Source organism: Perca fluviatilis, chromosome 3 (genome assembly GCF_010015445.1).
Source record: "Perca fluviatilis chromosome 3, GENO_Pfluv_1.0, whole genome shotgun sequence".
NCBI lineage: Eukaryota > Metazoa > Chordata > Actinopteri > Perciformes > Percidae > Perca > Perca fluviatilis.
The window spans coordinates 5,089,189-5,108,464 of record NC_053114.1 but is presented as its reverse complement, the minus strand read 5'-3'; the positions used below and the strand labels follow the sequence as shown (position 1 = coordinate 5,108,464).

The 19,276-nt window shown below is 42.3% G+C and overlaps 1 protein-coding gene across 8 annotated transcripts in view; it reads left to right on the top strand.

Annotated features, from left to right (window-relative positions):
* znf536 (zinc finger protein 536) overlaps positions 1-19,276 on the top strand; it is a 285,675-nt gene that overhangs the window by 235,744 nt on the left and 30,655 nt on the right. For 2 of the 8 annotated variants that reach the window (XM_039794575.1, XM_039794580.1), the window contains exon 6: positions 17,117-17,167. The exons of 5 other annotated variants lie outside the window; for them this stretch is intronic. In XM_039794575.1, the coding sequence (XP_039650509.1) occupies positions 17,117-17,167 (51 nt within the window). Of the gene's footprint in view, positions 1-17,116; positions 17,168-18,043; positions 18,240-19,276 lie in introns of those variants that run through there. One more of the 8 variants, XM_039794574.1, reaches the window with a different exon arrangement.

The following is a 19,276-nucleotide window of genomic DNA, read 5'->3' as shown; positions in this document are numbered from 1 at the left end:
GTGACTTTTTTGCAACGAAAATGCGGGGATTGTGAAATCATGCAAGCCCTGCATATTTTGCGCGGAAATTTATGCAATTTATGCAGCGCAAGTGCGCCGTATTTGAATTATGCGATCGCATAATCACGTTTTTCTGGAGGGACTGATATTCACTACATGTCAGAGGGAACTATTGTACTTTTTACTACACTACATTTATCTGACCAATAGTTACTTTGGATATTTGCAAACTTGAGTACATGTACCCTGACACAGTGAGGATACTTCCTCTCATCCACCCCCCCCTCCCCCACCTTTGTCTTATTGTTCATGCCTTTTATCTTTGCACTGGAAGAGCCGCCCTTTCATCGCTATTTTGTGTTCTTTTTGTCCCATAATGCAGTCTGGCACACAATGTAAAACACATTATAGATGCCAGTACAAGCTGCCAGTCTTCTTGCTTGGATGTTTGTGGTAATTACACTAATGTCTACAAGTGAAGGTGATAATGAGTCATTGATGTTACAATGCTACAAGTAGTACATTTGACAACCAGCGGTTTTGCTGTATTTATTGCAATTTCGATATGGAACCACCAGCCTAACCGAAGAACCTTCTTGAAGATCTCTCTATCTGCCGGGGGTGTAGCAGTGGCTGAATACACGGCTGAGTCCGAACACTGATCGAGTCCTGGCTCGGTTGTCCGCTCTGTCCAGAAGGCAACTCCGCAGGACGTTAGCCGGCTCGGCATTCTGGGATAGCTGCCCAGGGGTCCCGGATGACCTCGAGAGTTAAAAGCAAACAGCGGGAGAGATAGACGAAGGCATGGAGGAAGCACGGAAACTGACAGAGAGAGGCAGAGAAAGGAGGGTTGGAGGTATTTGGATGAAGGCAGGGAGGGAGGACGGAAATGGGGAGAGAGAGAGAGAGAGAGAGAGAGAGAGATGGAGATGGGGAGGTTTTTTTAGAGAGAGAAACTGGAGGGAGGGAGGAAAGGACACAAGGACAGTGTCTCAATTCGGATACCTCCGTGAGTACTCTTACGTCATGCAGTACACTGTGTACACTATGTACTCACTTAGGGTACAGGGTAGTGTTGTGTCAAATCGCGCACGGCTGTTATGCACTGACTGGAAATTACTTTTTCTTCTTCTTCTGTTTGATGGTAGTCTATATCCGCGACGTTAAACTTCCGGGATTGTTCCGGTGCCGCAGGAAATTCCGGATGTCCCTCTTTTTAGGCCAGATGTCCGTCCCCTTCCTCTTTCTTTGTGTTGGCGTTCTAACCTCCGGTGGATTTATGAGGACTCTGGTTAACTGCTCCTCAGATCTCTGCAGGGTAAATCCAGACATGCCAATAAAATGCCAATAAACCAGAGCACGTTTTTTTTCTCCCATCCCGGAATGCTGATGGTAAATTGCAGCCGGGCGGAGCATAACCACCACCTGCTGCTGTCTGTTCTCACTAACTGACGGCAGCATAGCGGTACTTATCGAGCAAATCAAATGCAAAATTGTAAATTGGAAAAAAGTGACAGTTCTGTGAAGAATGAAAAACGAACACTGCAGAGAGAGAAGTTCCACGCCCCCCCTCGCACCTGGCCCTCCTGCTGCAGGAAGCAGGCGTCAGATTGTCGCGAACCTGTCAGGTTGTCAGAAAGTCGGAGAGGGGGTTTCAGATCCTGTTTGACCATCTGACAAGCAGTCCTGTTGAACTAGACTGACCCCTTTAACGCCTAACGCCAGTGGGCCATCCTCAGCTATGCTCTGAATAGGAGCCAATCCCTGCAGCCCAAGTTCCAAAATCGTGCAGAAAAAGCTCAAACCAGAAGATTGGAGGCTGCTGTGTATTAAAAGCTCATGGTTTTGGGGAATGTGCAGGTTCAACAGTGACACATGGGTGTAATGTTTGTGCGTCCATACTGTACAGTGTACAGTGTTAGGGCTGGCAAGCACAAAGAAACATCAAAATCAGAAACCGAAAAAAGAAAAAAAGGACGAGATGGAAGAAGTAATGCAACATGGATGAGGGAACGAGCAAGTGTGTGTGTGTGTGTGTGTGTGAGAGAGAGAGAGAGAGAGAGAGAGAGAGAGAGTTTGAGTTTTAAAACACCTATTCATTTACACATTCGACAAACCGACAACTACACAATTCAATTCAATTTTATTTATAGTATCAAATCATAACATGAGTTATCTCGAGACACTTCACAGATAGAGTAGGTCTAGACCACACTCTATAATTTACAAAGCCCCAACAATTACAGTAATTCCCCCAAGAGCAAGCAGTGCGACAGTGGCGAGGAAAATCTCCCTCTTGGGAAGAAACCTGGGACAGACCCAGGCTCTTGGTAGGCGGTGTCTGACGGTGCCGGTTGGGGGTGCGATGAACAGTGGCAGTAATAGTCACATTAATAATGGAACAGTGAAAATAAACCAAAATGAAATGAACTTAAAGCACCACATCTTTAAAGATGGCTTTCGAGTCTTTTAAAGAGAAAAAGAATGCCTTCGGAGTCCCATACATCCTTAAAGGCGTCCACGTCTTTACATACTATTCATGATCTAAACGGAAACGGGCCCTAACCAAACATTTGAAAATTGACACACAATCACACAGTATTAAAACACTGTGTGTGTGTGTGTGGAGAGAGAGAGAGAGAGAGAAAGAGAGAAGAATTGAGTGTGTCATCCCTCAGATGGACCCGGTGAGCGACATGTCAGATCTGTCATTTCCCTCATTGGCCGCCCCAGCCGCTTTCCCACAGTCCTCTTCTCCTTGAACTGATAATGACGCTTAAGAAGGTAATGGTGTAAATGAAAGCTGCCCCCGTTCCCCCCACTAGATCCCCCCACTTCTGCATGTCCCTCTACCCCCTCTCTCTCTCTCTGTCTCTCTCTGGTGAACAAAGAGGCCTTATTATACCTCCCTGTCAGCGTCGCTCTGTGTCTCACCACTGTACAATCACTGTTTTCAGCAGCACTATCAGCATGGGGTAAATGGAGAGAGAGGCTGAGAGAGTGGGCGAGACAGGTAGAGAGAGAATGGGAACGTCTCTCTCCGGTGGCAGCATTCAACACTAGTTATCCAGAAGTGCCTTTTTTTTTTTTTTTTTAGTATGAAGTGCATCGTTCGTTTGTTGAAAATGTCTTTGTGTGGACCCTTTTTTCTTTCTTTTTTTTTAAAGCTTGAACAGGCAGTGTAATTTATTTGAGGCACACATTCACATGGCACACGTAGGAACACACACACACACACACAGCACACACCTTAAGTCGAGAGATATCTTCTTATTGGGGAATCTTTCAATAAATCAATGTGACTTTAAACACATTTCCCAGGCGACGCGGGCTGACCTGATAAGAAGTGAACTAATCTCTTTTGAGGCTGCCGGGGAGAGCTTTGAACCAAATCTACTGTGCATCTATCACCAAGGTTATTTGTCAATGGCTGCTAATCCCAGGTAAATTTCCCTGGTTTTTATATCAGGGGTTCTCATGTCTGAAGTTTCTTGGCCTTGGGAAAATAAGAGAGCAGGCTTACAGAAAGTAGGGGAACAAAAGAAATGTTATGGATTTCAGCAGCGAAACAATGGTTCATGCAGCGAGGGGAAAGGGAGGCGGCGAGGCAGCGAGGAAGCGAGGAAGCGAGGCTGCGAGGCGAAGGGAGAGAACGTTTAGGAATTGCTCTCTGCACATCAGAATCCCAAGGTGCATGTGTCTTCATCAAACAGTCTGTTACTGTAATGCTCAAATTGACTATCGCTCCTTTTTAAGCGTATACCATATCCAAAAAAAATTTAGATGTTTTTTATTTTTAATTTTGTTGTTGAAATGCACGCTAACAACAACAACAACAACAACAACAACAACAAAATCAATATTCTTTTCAATTGAACACCCACACTTATTAATTAGGAGCCTCTGCTAAAATGGCTGACGTGTGCTTTTACGGTGAAAGTACACTTTCAATAATAGGCATGGATCAGTGGTTCCCAAAGTGGAGGCCCGGGGCACCCCCAGGTGTCCTTGAGGGAGTTCCAGGAGGGGGGGTCCCCAGCAAAAAAAAAAAAGGGGGGAATCATTTATTTTCATTCTTAATTCCATGCATACGGAACACAAGACTGACTATATGTCTATTTTTCTCATGTCTTTAATACACTTCTTTGTAATAAAACATCTAAAAGCAAAAGTCCATCAGATGGGACAAAAAAAATATTGTATACACAAGTTTGAAAGCCATCCGTCATGTCTGCGCCCACTCGGTCAGAGCCACGTCCGGGAAGCCAGGCTCTCGGTCACATTATGAGCACCCAATTAGCAATGCCCACAAACGAACGATGGTGGGCCACAATAAAAAAATAAATAAAATAATAATAATGACGTTCCGCCTTCACCTATTACAGCGTCGTCCCACTTCACACACTGTTAGGCAATAAATAATTGATGGGACACATTACCGAAAGTGGGAAGTTTTTCTGTCTTTGCCGTTTCTTGTCCTGCACTACCTCACATGGAAAGAAACCTTTATTTGATTTCCCTGTTTTCATTTTTTTTTTGTTTTCATTTTCATCCCCCCTTTTCTCTCTCTCTGTCTCTTGTAGTCCGCTCCCCCAACCCCCCCACCTTGTGTGCAGAAAGATCATGGAAAATCTCCTGCCATATCTGTCATCTGTCACGCTCTCTGATGAACGGTTTTGATCTCTCGCTCCTCTGTTTATGGCCGTTGTCAAGCGAGAAGAATCGTAGCCATGAGTGCTTACACCAGCGCGTAAATAGTTTGACGTGTGGCTCTGTAACAAAGTCGCAGGAGTAAATAAGGGGCCAAACAACCGCGCTGTATTGCAATTAAGTTGTACGTCTGCATTATGAAATGTTTGCGGCAGCGTGATTTCTGCTCGCTCTTTCACATTACCGAAGGGCCTTGATATCAAAAGTGTGTGTTCCTCCGTTCCAGAAAGGCTGCGAGAGATCAAAGGGTAAGCACAGCACATTATGGATAGCACTCAGCTACACACACACAACACACACACACACATGCAAGCAACACCACACAGTGGGATAGCGGAGGGATATGTGTGGAATATGATGTGATGCGTCAATTCTTCCATCATGAGGTCATGGTGTTAAGGTCCAAGTGAGATGGGGGATTTAGAAAAGAAAGCTTTTACAGCTTAATGGGACGGGCTTGAAATATTGACATTAAAATCCACAAAATCAACTCCCACAAAACATGTCGTCAAACAAACATCCACGTTTCCTTTTTCTCATTCCCCCCTTCCATCCCCTACTAACTACCACTAGTAGTATTTGTCTAATATGTTTTCTTGGGCATCTTTGGACACTTTGAGATCTCCTCAGGGATTGAAGAAGAAGTTCTATTGGTCTGAACAACATTTGGCTGCATGGCATGCGTTTGTATTAGCTGTGTGGCCTGCCGGAAAGCTGGTGCATGCAAAGCATTTTGAATCGTTTCTTAAAGTATTTTATTTTCACGAGATATAATACCAAAAATACTCTGCTAACGGGGAGAGACGATCCCCTTTTTTTCCAGTGGAACTTTTTCAAGAATTAGACCATGACATCTGGCAATATTTATTCTCAGTGAGGCCTTTTGTGGTGAAATAAATGAGGGATGCGATGAAGTGCAAGAAAAACACTTTAATTTTTCTTTTTTTCAGAGCGTATTGCATTGTTTCTGGTGCAGTATAATTATCAGAAAGTACAGTTAATAAGCACTCGGTAGGACCTTTATCTATAGGGAGGCTGCTGCCTTTAAAAAAGTTCAGCTTTGTGGCAGGGTTGGTTCAGTGGTAGAGCAGGCGCACATACACAACAGAGAGTTTTATGCCTCTACGCAGAGGTCAAGGGTTCAAGTCTCATCTGTGGCAATTTCCTGCATGTCTTCCCTCTCTCTCTCTCCCCCTTCTCACCGGTCAAACATTAAAGGCGAAAAAGCACAAAAAATTATCTTAAAAAAAAAAAAAGTTCAACTTTTACTTTTGAAATGTTGGAGCTAAATTCTTCACTATAGCAGTAGCTAGGTGGCGGTAGCTCAGTCAGTATGGAGTTGGGCTGGGAGCCGGAGGGTTGCTGGTTCAAGTCCCCATATGGGCCAAAGTATGGTGGTGGACTGGGAGCTGGAAAAGTACCAGCTCACCTGCTGGGCACTGCCACGGTGCTCTTGAGCAAAGCCCCGAATCCCCAACTGCTCGGGGCGCCTTTCCATGGGCAGCTCCCTCCCTCTGACATCTCTCCATAAGTGCATCTAGAGGTACTGAGCTGTAATTCAGGCCTGTGTTTATTAACAACAGACATTGCAATACATATAATAATATACATTATTATTATTATAACTACAGAGAACGAACTACAAAAAGTTTACCACTTTAAGAGTTGCTTAGCCTAAAAGCATTTCATTGTTTTATTAATTTCAAATACATTTCGATGACCGACGACAGACTAAATGCTGTTTCAGAAGCATCACCACAGTGGCTAGAATCCAGTTATTGTGGAAATTGTCAAGCATGAAAATGATCCAAAAAAACTGTAGTAGCTGTTTAATATTGACAGCTCCGAACCAAAAGACAGTGGTGTCAGTGTTGGCCTTCAGCTTCACCCCACATCAGTTGGACCTGCTGCGTGGACGTGGCTGATATTCGGACAGCTCGGGAGACAAATCGGAGACGAGGTCGAGGACGGACAGACAGAAGGCAGAGAGGGAATGACAGAGAGGGAGAAATGGAGGGAGAGAGAGAGAGAGAGAGACAGCGGCAAAGACGAGGAGGAAGTGGAGGGGTGTGTGTGTGTATGTGGCGGGGGGGGGGCTGATTTTGGAAAGGTTTAGTATATCATAATTATCCCGTTAAGTAACGGCGGAGCGGCCTCCCCGGGGGAATTCGTCTTAAATGGGAGATTTGCAAGGAGAACGGGTCAGAGAGAAAAAAACGGCATCCAGTCGGCAGGAAATCCTGTTTACATTTACATAATCATATCAACACTCACTCCTTCTTCTTCTTCCTCTTCTTCTTCGTCTCTTTCTTTAGGGTGCCTTTTCAAAAAATTAAAAACCACAACGAAGAAACAGGGGAAAGAGACAACTGAGGGAGGGCTTAAGGCTGCTGCTTGTCGGCGTTTGTTGTTGCTTCTTTTCTTTTTTCCTTTCTTTTTTTGCTTGCTCTTATTTTCTTAAAAGCGCTGCCAGTGTTGGCAAGAATCCCTCATTCTTGAAATCTATTGCCAGCGCCTACCAACCTCTCATCAACATCTCCGTCTTTCCACCCCATAATGTCCTCTTTAAGTGGGGGTTCTCAGACCTTTTGGCCTCTTGCGCTCGTTTGGTACGTTGGGGAAAAAAGAAAAAGAAGAAAAAAAAAAAAAGCTTAAGCATGAATAAGGAATGGCGCGCCCGGCTGTGTGAGTCTTAATTGAGATCTGCTAAGAGCAGGCAGCAGATGTTTGTAGCAGCAACTGTTGAATCATCAGAGACCGCTGAAAGCCTGTGAAACCACGTTAAAAAAAGGAGCCAGGTGCTCCACATTTTTTATTTCTCACTCTCTCTGCCTTTTCTTCTCTTCTCTTTACATCATTGGGAAACCGATGTGGTTTAAGACAGAAATAAAAAGGGAAGGAGCGAGAAACAAATATATGGTTCGGCTATGCTCAACTGTTGTAGAATAGAAGAATATTTGAGGTCAAACTGTGGGGAACATACCCCTCAAATTAGCCCTTGATTTATTTTAAATGCATTTCATAATATATAGCTATTGAAATGTACATTTATATTTAAATTAATCCATTTGAAATTTTTTTATAAACGTACATCAGATTTCATATATTGATATTGCTGATAGTATTTCCATTATATAATATTGTAAATGTATTTATTTTGTGGCATCACTCACATCGTGAGCATGGAGAACATGTAGAGCGATTCATCAAAGAAGCAAAACCAAACAACTTTGCTCTGATGCATGCACGGTGGATTCACGTTTGCAAGGTTCCTCGCTTATATAAATAAGACAAAGTCATCTTTACTTTTTATTTTTAATTTTTAATTCATGCAGGTAAGCCAATTGAGAACAAATTCTCATTTCGCAACGACGACCTGTCACATTCACACCTGGAAGCTGCCCTAGTACAACCACAGTCTGATCTGCTGGCTGCTGCTTTTTTAAGGACCTTGCTCGAGGGCACCTCAGTGGTGGTTATGAGTGCTCTTTCACTTCCCATAATTGACATAAATGCAGATATAAATGTAATTTAAAAAAAATAATAATACTGGTTGAGCGTGCGCCAAGGCTCAGTTCTTACTGCAGTTGCCCGGGTTCGAGACCAATCTGCGGCCCTTTTGCGGTATGAACTATATTCTCAGAAGGCAGAAGTAGCAGTGCTTCGCCTTCTGAGAATATAGTTCCCAGTATGTACACGGTTAGAAGATGGCTGCGTCTCATGTGACCTTGTTATTCGTACACGCTGTGACTATACACATCACAACGTGTAAATAGGAACATGTTGGCGTTATTTTGTCACTTATTGGGAGCAGTAGGCTAGATGGAGCCGGTTACCTCCAGGATCTGTGCTAAGCTAGGCTAGCGGTGGGTGCGTCAGACAGAGTTACGACACGCACGGAGATGAGAAGTGTATGTATGGACTTATCTAACTCTGGGGGGGTATGGTGAATAAGTCCCAATAAGTCGGTAAGTTCTTTAAAGTTGTTCACAGAAGCCTGCACCTCTGCCTTTTTTCCACCGACTCCAACCGACCACCCGGCCCTCGTCTCCATCTCCATCCCCACATTCTAAACGGCTGTCATTTATTCACCTGTAACATTTGGAAGAACCCTCCCTCCCCTCTCCCCTCTTGTGTCATGGGAGCGTTGGGAACCAGCGACCGGATCTCTCTTATTATAAATGATAACTGTGATAGCTGAGGCTGGGTTACTCTCCTGTCTGTCTCGTTAATGTGCCTCTGCAGAGGCTCGGTGTATTTTCATCCCAGTATCTTCATCTTTTAGCTCTCTCCCAGGGTCCAAAGTGAACTTTTTTTTGTCCACCAGTGGCTAGTGAATGTTAAAATTTTACCGGCCACTCAATAGATCACCATTGTTGATTTGTTTTTTTTAGGGGGTGCTGGGGAGTAAAGCAAATCTACCAGCAACTTGCATATTTTACTAGCATTTGGCTGGTAGATGGTGCTAATTTTGGACCCTGGCTCACTGTGCTTCCGTCCTGGTCCCTGTCTTTTTTTCTTTTGGCCTACAAACGAGACCTTTTGCACTGAAGCCGCTGATTGTTGAGATTTAATGACGACTCACCAGAATCCATATTTAATGAAAGGCCTGATATTTTGAGGTTGAGATTCATCACTCTACTCATATTCTTGACTTTCCTGCCTGTGTCTTTCTTTATGAGTGAGTATTATAGACTTCAGCGGGGGCAACACACTTACTCTTGCCCTATATATGCATATTGCCCTATATAATATTGCCCTATTTGCTGCCGTCTCCAGTTCCTGTTCTCCTTCCTCTGTGATCTACTGTGCATACATCCTCCATACTGTGTCATCACACCCCTTTTGTCTGTCCTCTTCTTGTTCTTCTTCTGCAGTCAAATGAATGGCTTTGGGGATCCATTTCAATGGCCGATTCACAGACTCCTTCTTCCTTCCCATCTCCCATCTGGCTTCATGCCACACCAAATTAGTAACCAGATATGTCACCACCACCGCGCCGGTGCGGATAGCAACGTACACTTGTGGGAGGGCCGTGGCTTGCAGATTAGCGGCTGCAATTAAAACAATTGACTCGCAGGAAGGCCGTCTGATCTCTCGTGTTTGGTAGTTTATTGGTGCTGCACTTCAAAACCACGCTGCGAACGGGATTGCAAGGCCCGACCGAGGGGAGAGTAAATGTGTGCAAGTGTGCTGTTAACCCTTGCGTTGTCTTTGTTTTCAAAATTTCCATATCAGAAATATGGGTTTCTTTTTAGCTACCTAATTTTGATTACCCAAACATAACATGTATCATTCCACACAACGGCTTTGCAAGTACAACAAAATATCGGATCTCCACTTTCATTGAATTTTAGGATATTTTATTTCATTTTTTAGCATTTGAAAAAGAAAAATGGAAATGTTTCTAAACAGTATCCCGACTGAACGTTGACATATGCCCTTCTGTGATTATCCTTCCTTTAATATTAGTCTAAATAATTCATAATTTCTGCTTTTGTAACTCAAGAATTAGGTATAGTTTTCTATAAATGAGGTTTATTGACCATGAATTCCAAAAATAAGTGTAAAACTAGTGGTGATAAGTTGGTGTTAGTGGTGTTTATACATGGTAGTGAAAAGAAGCGTTAAAGCCTAAAACATAAAAAAAAAAATTGCCAAAAGTGTTTAAAAACGTCAGAAAGAGTTGATTTTCAGTTTTCAACCGGCAAGTGCATGGTTGAATGGAAGACAACCCAGGGGTTAAGATTGGTCAGTAAGTACATTTGCTCAAGTACTGTACTTAAAGTACAAATGTTTAGCTACTTGTACTTGAGTCTTTTCTTTTCGTGCCACTTTCTACTTTTTTCTACTCTGCTACATTTCTCAGATAAATATTGTACTTTTTACTCCACTACATTCATCTGACAACTTCAGTTACTAGCTACTTTACAAATTAAGATTTTTGCACACACAACACATGTAGTTTATAAAATCTGATGTTTTATTATAAATTAAACTAGCCAACAATATAACGGCCTACAAGTCCAGCTGAAAAGGTATTGCTGATTAAACACTTGGTAGGTTGACACAACTGTTTGGATCGCTTCCACTTTCTAAAATGGGAGGATTTTTCTGCATTGAGGACTTTTACTTTTAATACTTTAAGTACATTTTCCTGATGATACTTACATACTTTTACTTAAGTAACATTTTCAATGCAGGACTTTTACTTGTAACAGAGTATTTTTACAGTGTGGTATTAATACTTCAGTAAAGGATCTGAATACGACTTTGAAAGATTGGTCAGTGCCAAGGATCTCATGATGGACACGTAACACTAAACAGTGTGTCATTCTGCTGTTATACATATTCATATTGGTCTAAAATATCAACTTTTCACTAACTTTAACAGCTTTGTTGTTACATATCATGGTTTTCGACAGGTTTGTGCTCTCTACAGCAGCAACTGCCGATTCTTTTCATTGTGGATTAATCTGTCGATTATTTTCTCCATTGATGGATTAGTTGTTTTGTCTCTAAAATGTCAGAAAATGTCGATCAGTGTTTCCCAAAGCCCAAGATGACATCCTCAAATGTCTCGTTTTGTCCACATCTTAAAGATATGCTTGCTGTCGGGTGAAAACCTTGTATGTCCCAAATCGTTGTTTTTCAGGTTTAATTTGAAAAACATCAGATGAAGTAACATAAAATCGCCTCGTCACCGTTTAAATATTTGTAAAAACCCACAAACAGAAGAAAAGGGTGACCATTAGCAGTGATTTATGAAAATGGCAAAATATGGAGATATGAGGTTTCTGCCCGACAACGACAATATTCAGTTTACTGTCACAGAGGAGTGAAGAAACTAGAACAATATTCACATTTAAGAAGCTGGAGTCGGAAAAATTATACTTAAAAAAAATAAAATGGCTCCAACCAATTAATCAATTATCAAAATAGTCGGCGATTCATTTAATAGTGGCCAAATAATCGATTATTTGATTAATCTTTGCAGCTGTAGTTCTCTCCATCAACTCTTCCACTTACACTGAATAAACCTACACATTCTTCTTCTTTTGCATCTTCTTCAACAGCATTTTCTCCTCCTCCTTCTTCTTCTTCTTCTTCTTCTTCTTCTTTGCAGTAATAGAAATAGTAATACAATACCAATAGATGATTGTATTTTTTTTAAACACAGTTATTGAATAAGGAAGTAAACATTATATAGCTATAAGAAAGGTGTGAAATACCAACTGCAGTAAAACCCACACACACACACACACACATTCAGGTTTGTGGTACTATCTTTTTGGGGACCCGTCATTGACATCATGCATTCCCTAGCCCCTTACCCTAACCTTAACCATCACAACTAAATGCCTAACCTTAACCCTTACCCTCACCGTAACCATAACCCTAATTCTATCCCTAATCCTAAAACCCAAGTCTTAACCCTCAAACAGCCCTTTACACTTGTGGGGTCCAGCATTTTGGCCCCACAAAGCTGTCCGGAACCCACAAGTATACTGGATACTCCCGGTCTTTGGACCCCACGAATATAGTTAGACAAGAACACACACACACACACACATAAAAATGATCTGTGAGATTTCAAAGGTAACTGTAGCCGTATATGCTGCTCAGTCAGGTTGTTTTTTCCAAAGCCTACAAGCCCTTATAGAAAAACTCTAATTTGTTACATTCCACTTTTACATTCCAGTACAGGTCTAAACAGCAGTCTGAGGGCACCAGTACAAACATGCGCTGGCGTGGCCTTTAGCCTGTGTCCGTATCTCACAGAATGAGGGAAGGATGTTACTTCATGTAAGCACAAACCTCCCCCCACCACACCCCGCCAACAAACAAAAAGACAGGAAAGAAATAGCGGCTGCAATCTGTGGCAATGAGATGACCTCACCTATTTCTGCTCCCTGAACTAAAAACCTCCTTTTTTTCAGAAAAGGATGGACGGTAGTGATGGGTTTTTAGGAAACTCAAATCCTTGATTTCCTCGTGAGAGCACGAAGGCAAACGCGGAGTTACGGAACGACAGACGCACACAAAGTTGTGAATACACACGGCCCCGCTCAGAAGAGACAAACAAATGAAAGAAAGAAAAACAAGTTCTCCACAATAGCAGCCTTCATTTGACTGTGATAGAACCAGGGCACATGGGTAATCTGGCAGTTTAATGATTTCTTTCTCTCTGTCTTTTTTTTTCTCGTTTTTTTGCTATTTTCCTCTCTCTCTCTCTTTTACATTAGACATTACGGGCTTTTTTTTTTTTCAAAGCACAGTGTGTCACAAGCATTTAAGATGTGGCCTTTTTCCCCCCTGCACATTCCAACGCCATTATGTTACATTGTTGCTGGATAAAAGGCTGTATTATGTTCCAGCCCCCCCCAGTAAAAGGGCAGAAGTGGACCCAGTTTTTATCTGCTGAACGAATCAATCAGGATTATGTCAGCTGAAAAGAATCACAGACAGCCGTCGCCAGGCACTGTGTCTGTGTGTGTGTCTGTCTGTCTGTGTGTGTGTGTGTGTGTGTGTGTGTCTGTGTGTGTGTACCCCTTCTCTCTGTGTGGAAAAGGATGGGACATTTGCATTTGAGGAAAGCACTTGTTGGTTATTATGAACATGCCCAGCTTGGTGACAAAGATGTCATTCGGGGTCTAAAAAAGCAAGAGGATTGTTTTTCTATTTATGTATTTACCCAGCGCCCTCCCCCCCTGCCTCCCCCTCAACCCAACCCTTTTCTCCTCCTCTGTGGGAGGATTGGAAGGGCACTAATTATCATTTCAGCAGAAATGATTAGGAGATCAAACAAGGATCGAATGCCATTTCCTTCCATTAATGCAGGGGGTTTAGAGTGCCTGTCATGGCTTGGCTTGTCCTAGGGCCTGTGGAGAGAGAGAGGGGGGATAACAGGGGAGATGAGAAAGCAGGGAAGAATGGAGGATGGACAAGAGGCTTAAGAGGAAGGGAGTGAGGGAGGGACAGGACGGGACACGGGTTTGGCAACCGAAAAGTAGAAGAGTTATTCAGTTGAAAGGCCAATGGATTTTGCGAGTGTGTAAGTTGAAGACCAGAAAGCTTTCCTTTGAATGGGGAAAGATAATTAGAACTACTATTTTTCTTCTGTGATTTGGTGGCAATCCATACAGAAAGTGAACTCAGTAAAAGTTATGTTGGGACACTGCCAGATATTTGCAGCCTGACTTTTTCAGTGTTAGTGCAGAAGGTTGGTGCGTCTGGTTCCCCCTTAAAGGAACACGCCGACTTATTGGGACTTTAGCTTATTCGCCGTATCCCCCTAGTCTAGTCTGTAGTATGGGTTAGGCTCCACAAATACAGGATTGCAAAAAAATATATATGATAGCAACCAGTCATAGCAGAAAGTGGAGGGGGCAAAGTTCCCCCATCATTTTTTTTCTGAATATTTTACATCAATTTAATGAATGACGGGTTGTTAATAAGCGGGCGAGAGCTCTCAGTTTAGCCCCTTACCTCAGTCTCTAATCTGACAAGATTTCTCACATGGTCGATTCAAAAGACGTATTTGTAGCGCAGACTCCTGTCTCGTAGGTGTCTCCATTCCTGTTTTGTAGAGCAGTTTCTACAGACAGACAGCGGATGTTAATAAAAGTGGATGGTGCGAACGCAGCTAATAACTCCCTCCATTTTTGGACTCGCCTGCTCTCTCTCATGACATAGTCCGGGTTGTTCTTTTTCTCCAACTAGATCCTAGATCCTCCAGAAGCCATTATAAAACAGGTTTTACAGGCTGAAAGGCTACTCCCCATGACGAGTAACCTAAGTGTAAAAGATAAAGGAAAAAGAAAAGTGGCGTGCCATATTTAACATAGGCCACCGAACCATCCATTTGAGAAAATATCTTATCATGTGACTTTTTTTTTCATGATATATCCTTTTGAATCAACACCCTCGTGTTAAGATTCGGCTTTGAAAAGTTTGAGGCCAAATGCGAAAGCAGAGCATAAACAAGCGACGCTGAACCGGCACCTAACTAAGTTCGGCGTTTCCATTAAAAGATCAAAGAGACCGGAGGTGGATATCTGGGAGATTAGCGAGGAACGGCGAAGCGAAGGGGGCGCAGAATGAGAGTGGATGAGGTTGTGATTGTTTCAGCACGTCAGATGAGAGAAATGTCAAAGAGAATGTGAGAGATGACCTCTGTGTTCATCGCCCATTAATGACCCTGCAGCTCCCAAGCTTCATTTTCCCTCTCATCAAAAAAAACATAAAAAAAAACATTTCCTCCTGTCTCCAATAGTCATTTCCCCCCGCATTGTATTTATGTATTGAAAAAAAAGGTAATAGATCAAGCACATTCCATTATTCTCTTATAAGATCATTAGCAAATATAATTAGATATGAAAGAAAGTAATTTGGAGAGGAGAGGGGAGAAAAGCGCTATCAGGCAGAGAAGACAGATTGTAGCATCAGAGTGTTTGGGCTTAAATTGCTCAGCGGAGGTATTATCAAGCCGGCAATCTTTTAGCCTCAGAAATAGTTTTGGAGACAGAGAGCGAAAGATAGAAGGAGGCCACTAACATTCACTTCATTGTGTTTCCCCCCAACTGCAATCATTCTTTCATTTTTTTTTTTTTTTTACTTTGCTTTCATTTTCATTCCTCCTCTGAATCCTTCCATCCTGTCATACGCATCACCTCATGCTAGACCCTGAGAGTTTGCGAGCAAAACAAATCTGAGTTTATAAAAAGAAAACAAGTTGACATGGAGTCATCACACACAAAAAAAACACATTATCACAGACAACAGAAAACAGGTAACCTTCTTACCCACATCTCGCACACGTTGATTCGGGCTTTTGTATTATTTTTTGCAACTTAAAAAAAAAAAAACACCGAAATAACACACAAATTGCGTACCTCCCTTGAAGTTGTTCGCCAGGAACCTTTTCGCTGCACATCTTGTCTCTTCTCTCTCTCGCACCCCCCCCCACACACACACACACACACACACACACACACACACACACACACTCCACCTGCACACTGGAGTTTTCGTCACTCTTTGTTGCACCTTAACACCATACTATGTTTGTCTAATAGGGATCTGAGTCGGAGGCAGACTGAGAGCACAACAATCCTGCTGCGTTTCACCACAAATTTGCTTTTTTTTTTTCTCACTCCTTCTTCTTCTTTAGTAGTGCTTTGAGGGATTGGGGGGAGGGAGCGCGGGGAGGAGGGTGGGAAGGGTGCAGAGGAGGGGTGGCGCAGGGTGGATGTGGATTTTTCTAGTCTTTTGTGCGAATCACAGGGAATGGTAACTATAAACATCCTGTATTCATTAAAACCATCTAAAAATACAATTTTGGATCGGGGAAGGGCGGGGGATGCGCTCACTTCCTCGCCGCTCCTCCTCGGTGTATACAAGCGGGCCGTGTTATGCCTGGTGCCGCTCATATTTACATATTTATAAATACTGGGCTGTACAATGAGACGGGGCTGTGCCAAGAACAACACTTTCTGCTAGTGCAGGGCCCGGATGCCTGGGAGAGGGAACAAAGGAGCCACAGCCACCTTCAGTGGCACACACAGGGTTCACAGAGCCCGACTTTACACACTGTTAAAGTCCATATGGATAGAGAGGGTGACAGATGCACTACGCACTGCAGCCAGGCTCCTCTTGATGTCTTTTTTTTTTTAATTTATTAAACATGGGGATTTGGGTTTCCTCAGCAGCTTCAGGACAGTGCAGCCTTCCCCTTACTCTTACTCTAGTCTTAAAGGTCCCATGTCATGCTCATTTTCAGGGTCATACTTGTGTCGTGGGTTTCTAATAGAACATGTTTACATGATTTATTGTTCTAAAAACACTTTATTTTTCTCGTACCGTCTGTCTGAATACACCTGTATTCCCTCTATGTCCGAAACGCTCCGTTTTAGCGCTTGTCTCTTCAATATGGATTGCAGCCGGGGAAATGACTGTAACGGCAACCGTAGCGGCACTTTCTATATGTTTAAAGTGTAGTCGTGTACAACCGTACAGAAGTCCTGGTTGTGTGCATTTCTGTGGATTGAGTGTTAAATATTTTCACAGTATTTAAATAGCAACTCGACCTGCTTTATCATCAAAAAAGACATGGAAATCTCCATGATCAGCTTTATACCAGTTGCATATGTTTACAGGTTATGACCAGTGCAAACAAAGAATTATTTTCTTCCCCCTTGTTTATTTTAATAATTGAAATGGCCTGAAGAGCTAAAACATCCAGCCATTCAAAAGGAAGAAAGCAAAGATCAGACTTAAATCTGAAAAAAAGCAAACTTCCACTGCTCTAGTCATGCACATATTTCATCATATATCACCATAAGATGCTGAAACTTAAATGGCCAGTTCATCCAAATGATTTATGTTTGTCATTACATCTTTGCAGGTTGTTTTTATTTAGCCAGATTTGGAGATGTCGGTCCTCAATACAGTGGAGGTGAGTAGAATTTAGGTTGTAGTGCTTACAGCTTAAAAAAAAAAAAAAAAAGAAAAAAAAAATACACATTTTTTTCAGGAAACATATTCTCATTACTCTAGATAATCCACAGAACTCACTGTGAAGGGTTTTCACAGAACTATTGCCCGGGTCTCCTCTCTACTAAAGATACCCCTATGATAATAACTGTTAACAGTATGTTCTGTAGATCATCAGTAACAGGAATACTGTGCAATGAGTGAGCAGCACAAACACAATTCCATTTACCTATATTGTATTGGAGTGGATACAGAAATCTCAGAGACAGATTTCTCAAAACCTGGAGAAATAAAACCAAAAATAGCTTGAACTGAAGTTGAACACATGAAGTCAGCTTACGGTAGCTTTCGCTATTTTAGAATACATATCGACCTTCGAAAATCGATATTAGCTAAACCCTAATGGTCATCGAAAATAGAAAGAATGAAGTGGCAAGCTGCTGAAACACAGGCACCCACATTTTTCACTCATTTGTGTCAGCTATCACATATCAAGAAATGCTGTACAAATTTGCCACACTATTCGGCTTAAGAATCGTAACGTGTTGCGCTGCAGAACGCCGGCTTCTACTTAGTGAGTGCCGAGTGTTGTGTGATGTGTTCACAGACTGCTATTAATGTCAGGTGATGCCTCTGAGACCTCACACTTACTTGCTCTCACACACACACACAGTCCAGCGAGTCCCAAGGCGCTCTCCGACACATGCTCAGAGTGCAGTGGTACGCCATTGTTCCATCCTCCTACCCATTTATCCATTCTGTTAAGCATGACACATGTATTAACAGTGGATGGATCCTGGAGCTGTGTGTCCTCACTCCATATGTTTTCCATTCCCAGGTCCTATCCTCTCCAATAACCAGCCCTCTCCATCTGCTATATCGCAACACACCACAAGAGGGGGCGCTTACTCTTTCACATTGTGTTTTAAGAGTGTAGTGGCAATATGTGCTGTAGATTTACTGCTGTTCCTTAAATACGAGACAATAACAGTTTGATCATTTGGTAACACTTTACTTGAAGGTATCTACATAAGCGTGACATGACACTGTTGTGAACACATGACACTGTCATGACACAGTCATGACACATGAACCCTAACCCTAACATAATTTGTCATGACGAAAACCGAATGACACTTATTAAAAGAAGCGTTATGTCATAAACGTGGATGACTTGTTTATAATGTTTATGACATGTTCGTGAGTGTCATGCCACTCTTATGTAGATACCTTCAAGTAAAGTGTAAGCGATCATTTTTGTAAACGGAGTCGTCTATGCACACTGTAGCAACCCCTAAGTAGGGCGGAATATTTGAAGCAAACACATAGATCAGAATTGCATTCATGTGATAAATGAATGCCAGGATGGTTTTCTGTTTCTGTGAGGTGCATCTGCCGCCTGCCCGAATGGGAAATTAAAAACTGTGAGGGGAAGTTATGCTAAATCTATAAAGTTGGCCAGAAAATCTCTCCCCCGTTCGCAGTGGCAGTTGTTTGGGGAGAAGGAGCACCGTGCTTAAATAATAACATTCCAGGTGGCTTAGTTAATGAACAGTGAAAATCAAATATGGGGCCTAATCTGGAGCTCGTTACAGGAAGTTTCCTTACAGGGAAGTCAAAGGCAGGAAGTGCCCTTGGGCATAGCAAGACACTCTTTGAAGCTTCAAAACTAGGAAACTTTATGTTTGGTTCATTTCAGTTATTTTATTGTACATAGAATACAATTGTCAAAGTAAATCTTGGAGACATGAACACGAGTGATGTTTAATGGTGACTGCTTTCACTTTTTTTCCGGTAAGAGTGTTTAGGCAAATTAGCTTCTTATTTATTTATGGCTTTTAATACAGATATTTTGAAAGTGAATCTCGATCAATAGGGAAATGACCGGTCTAAATGTGTATAAGGAATGCTCAGCTGTCTAGATGCAGGCTTTAATGTCTTATTTACTGTCTTAGCTTGCCATCTTGTGGTGAAAGTTGGTTATGAAATGATATCATTTACTAGTAAGGGATGAAATTTGATGAGAAAACACTAGTTTGTTGACTATAAAAGAGACCAACTCTTTAATGTG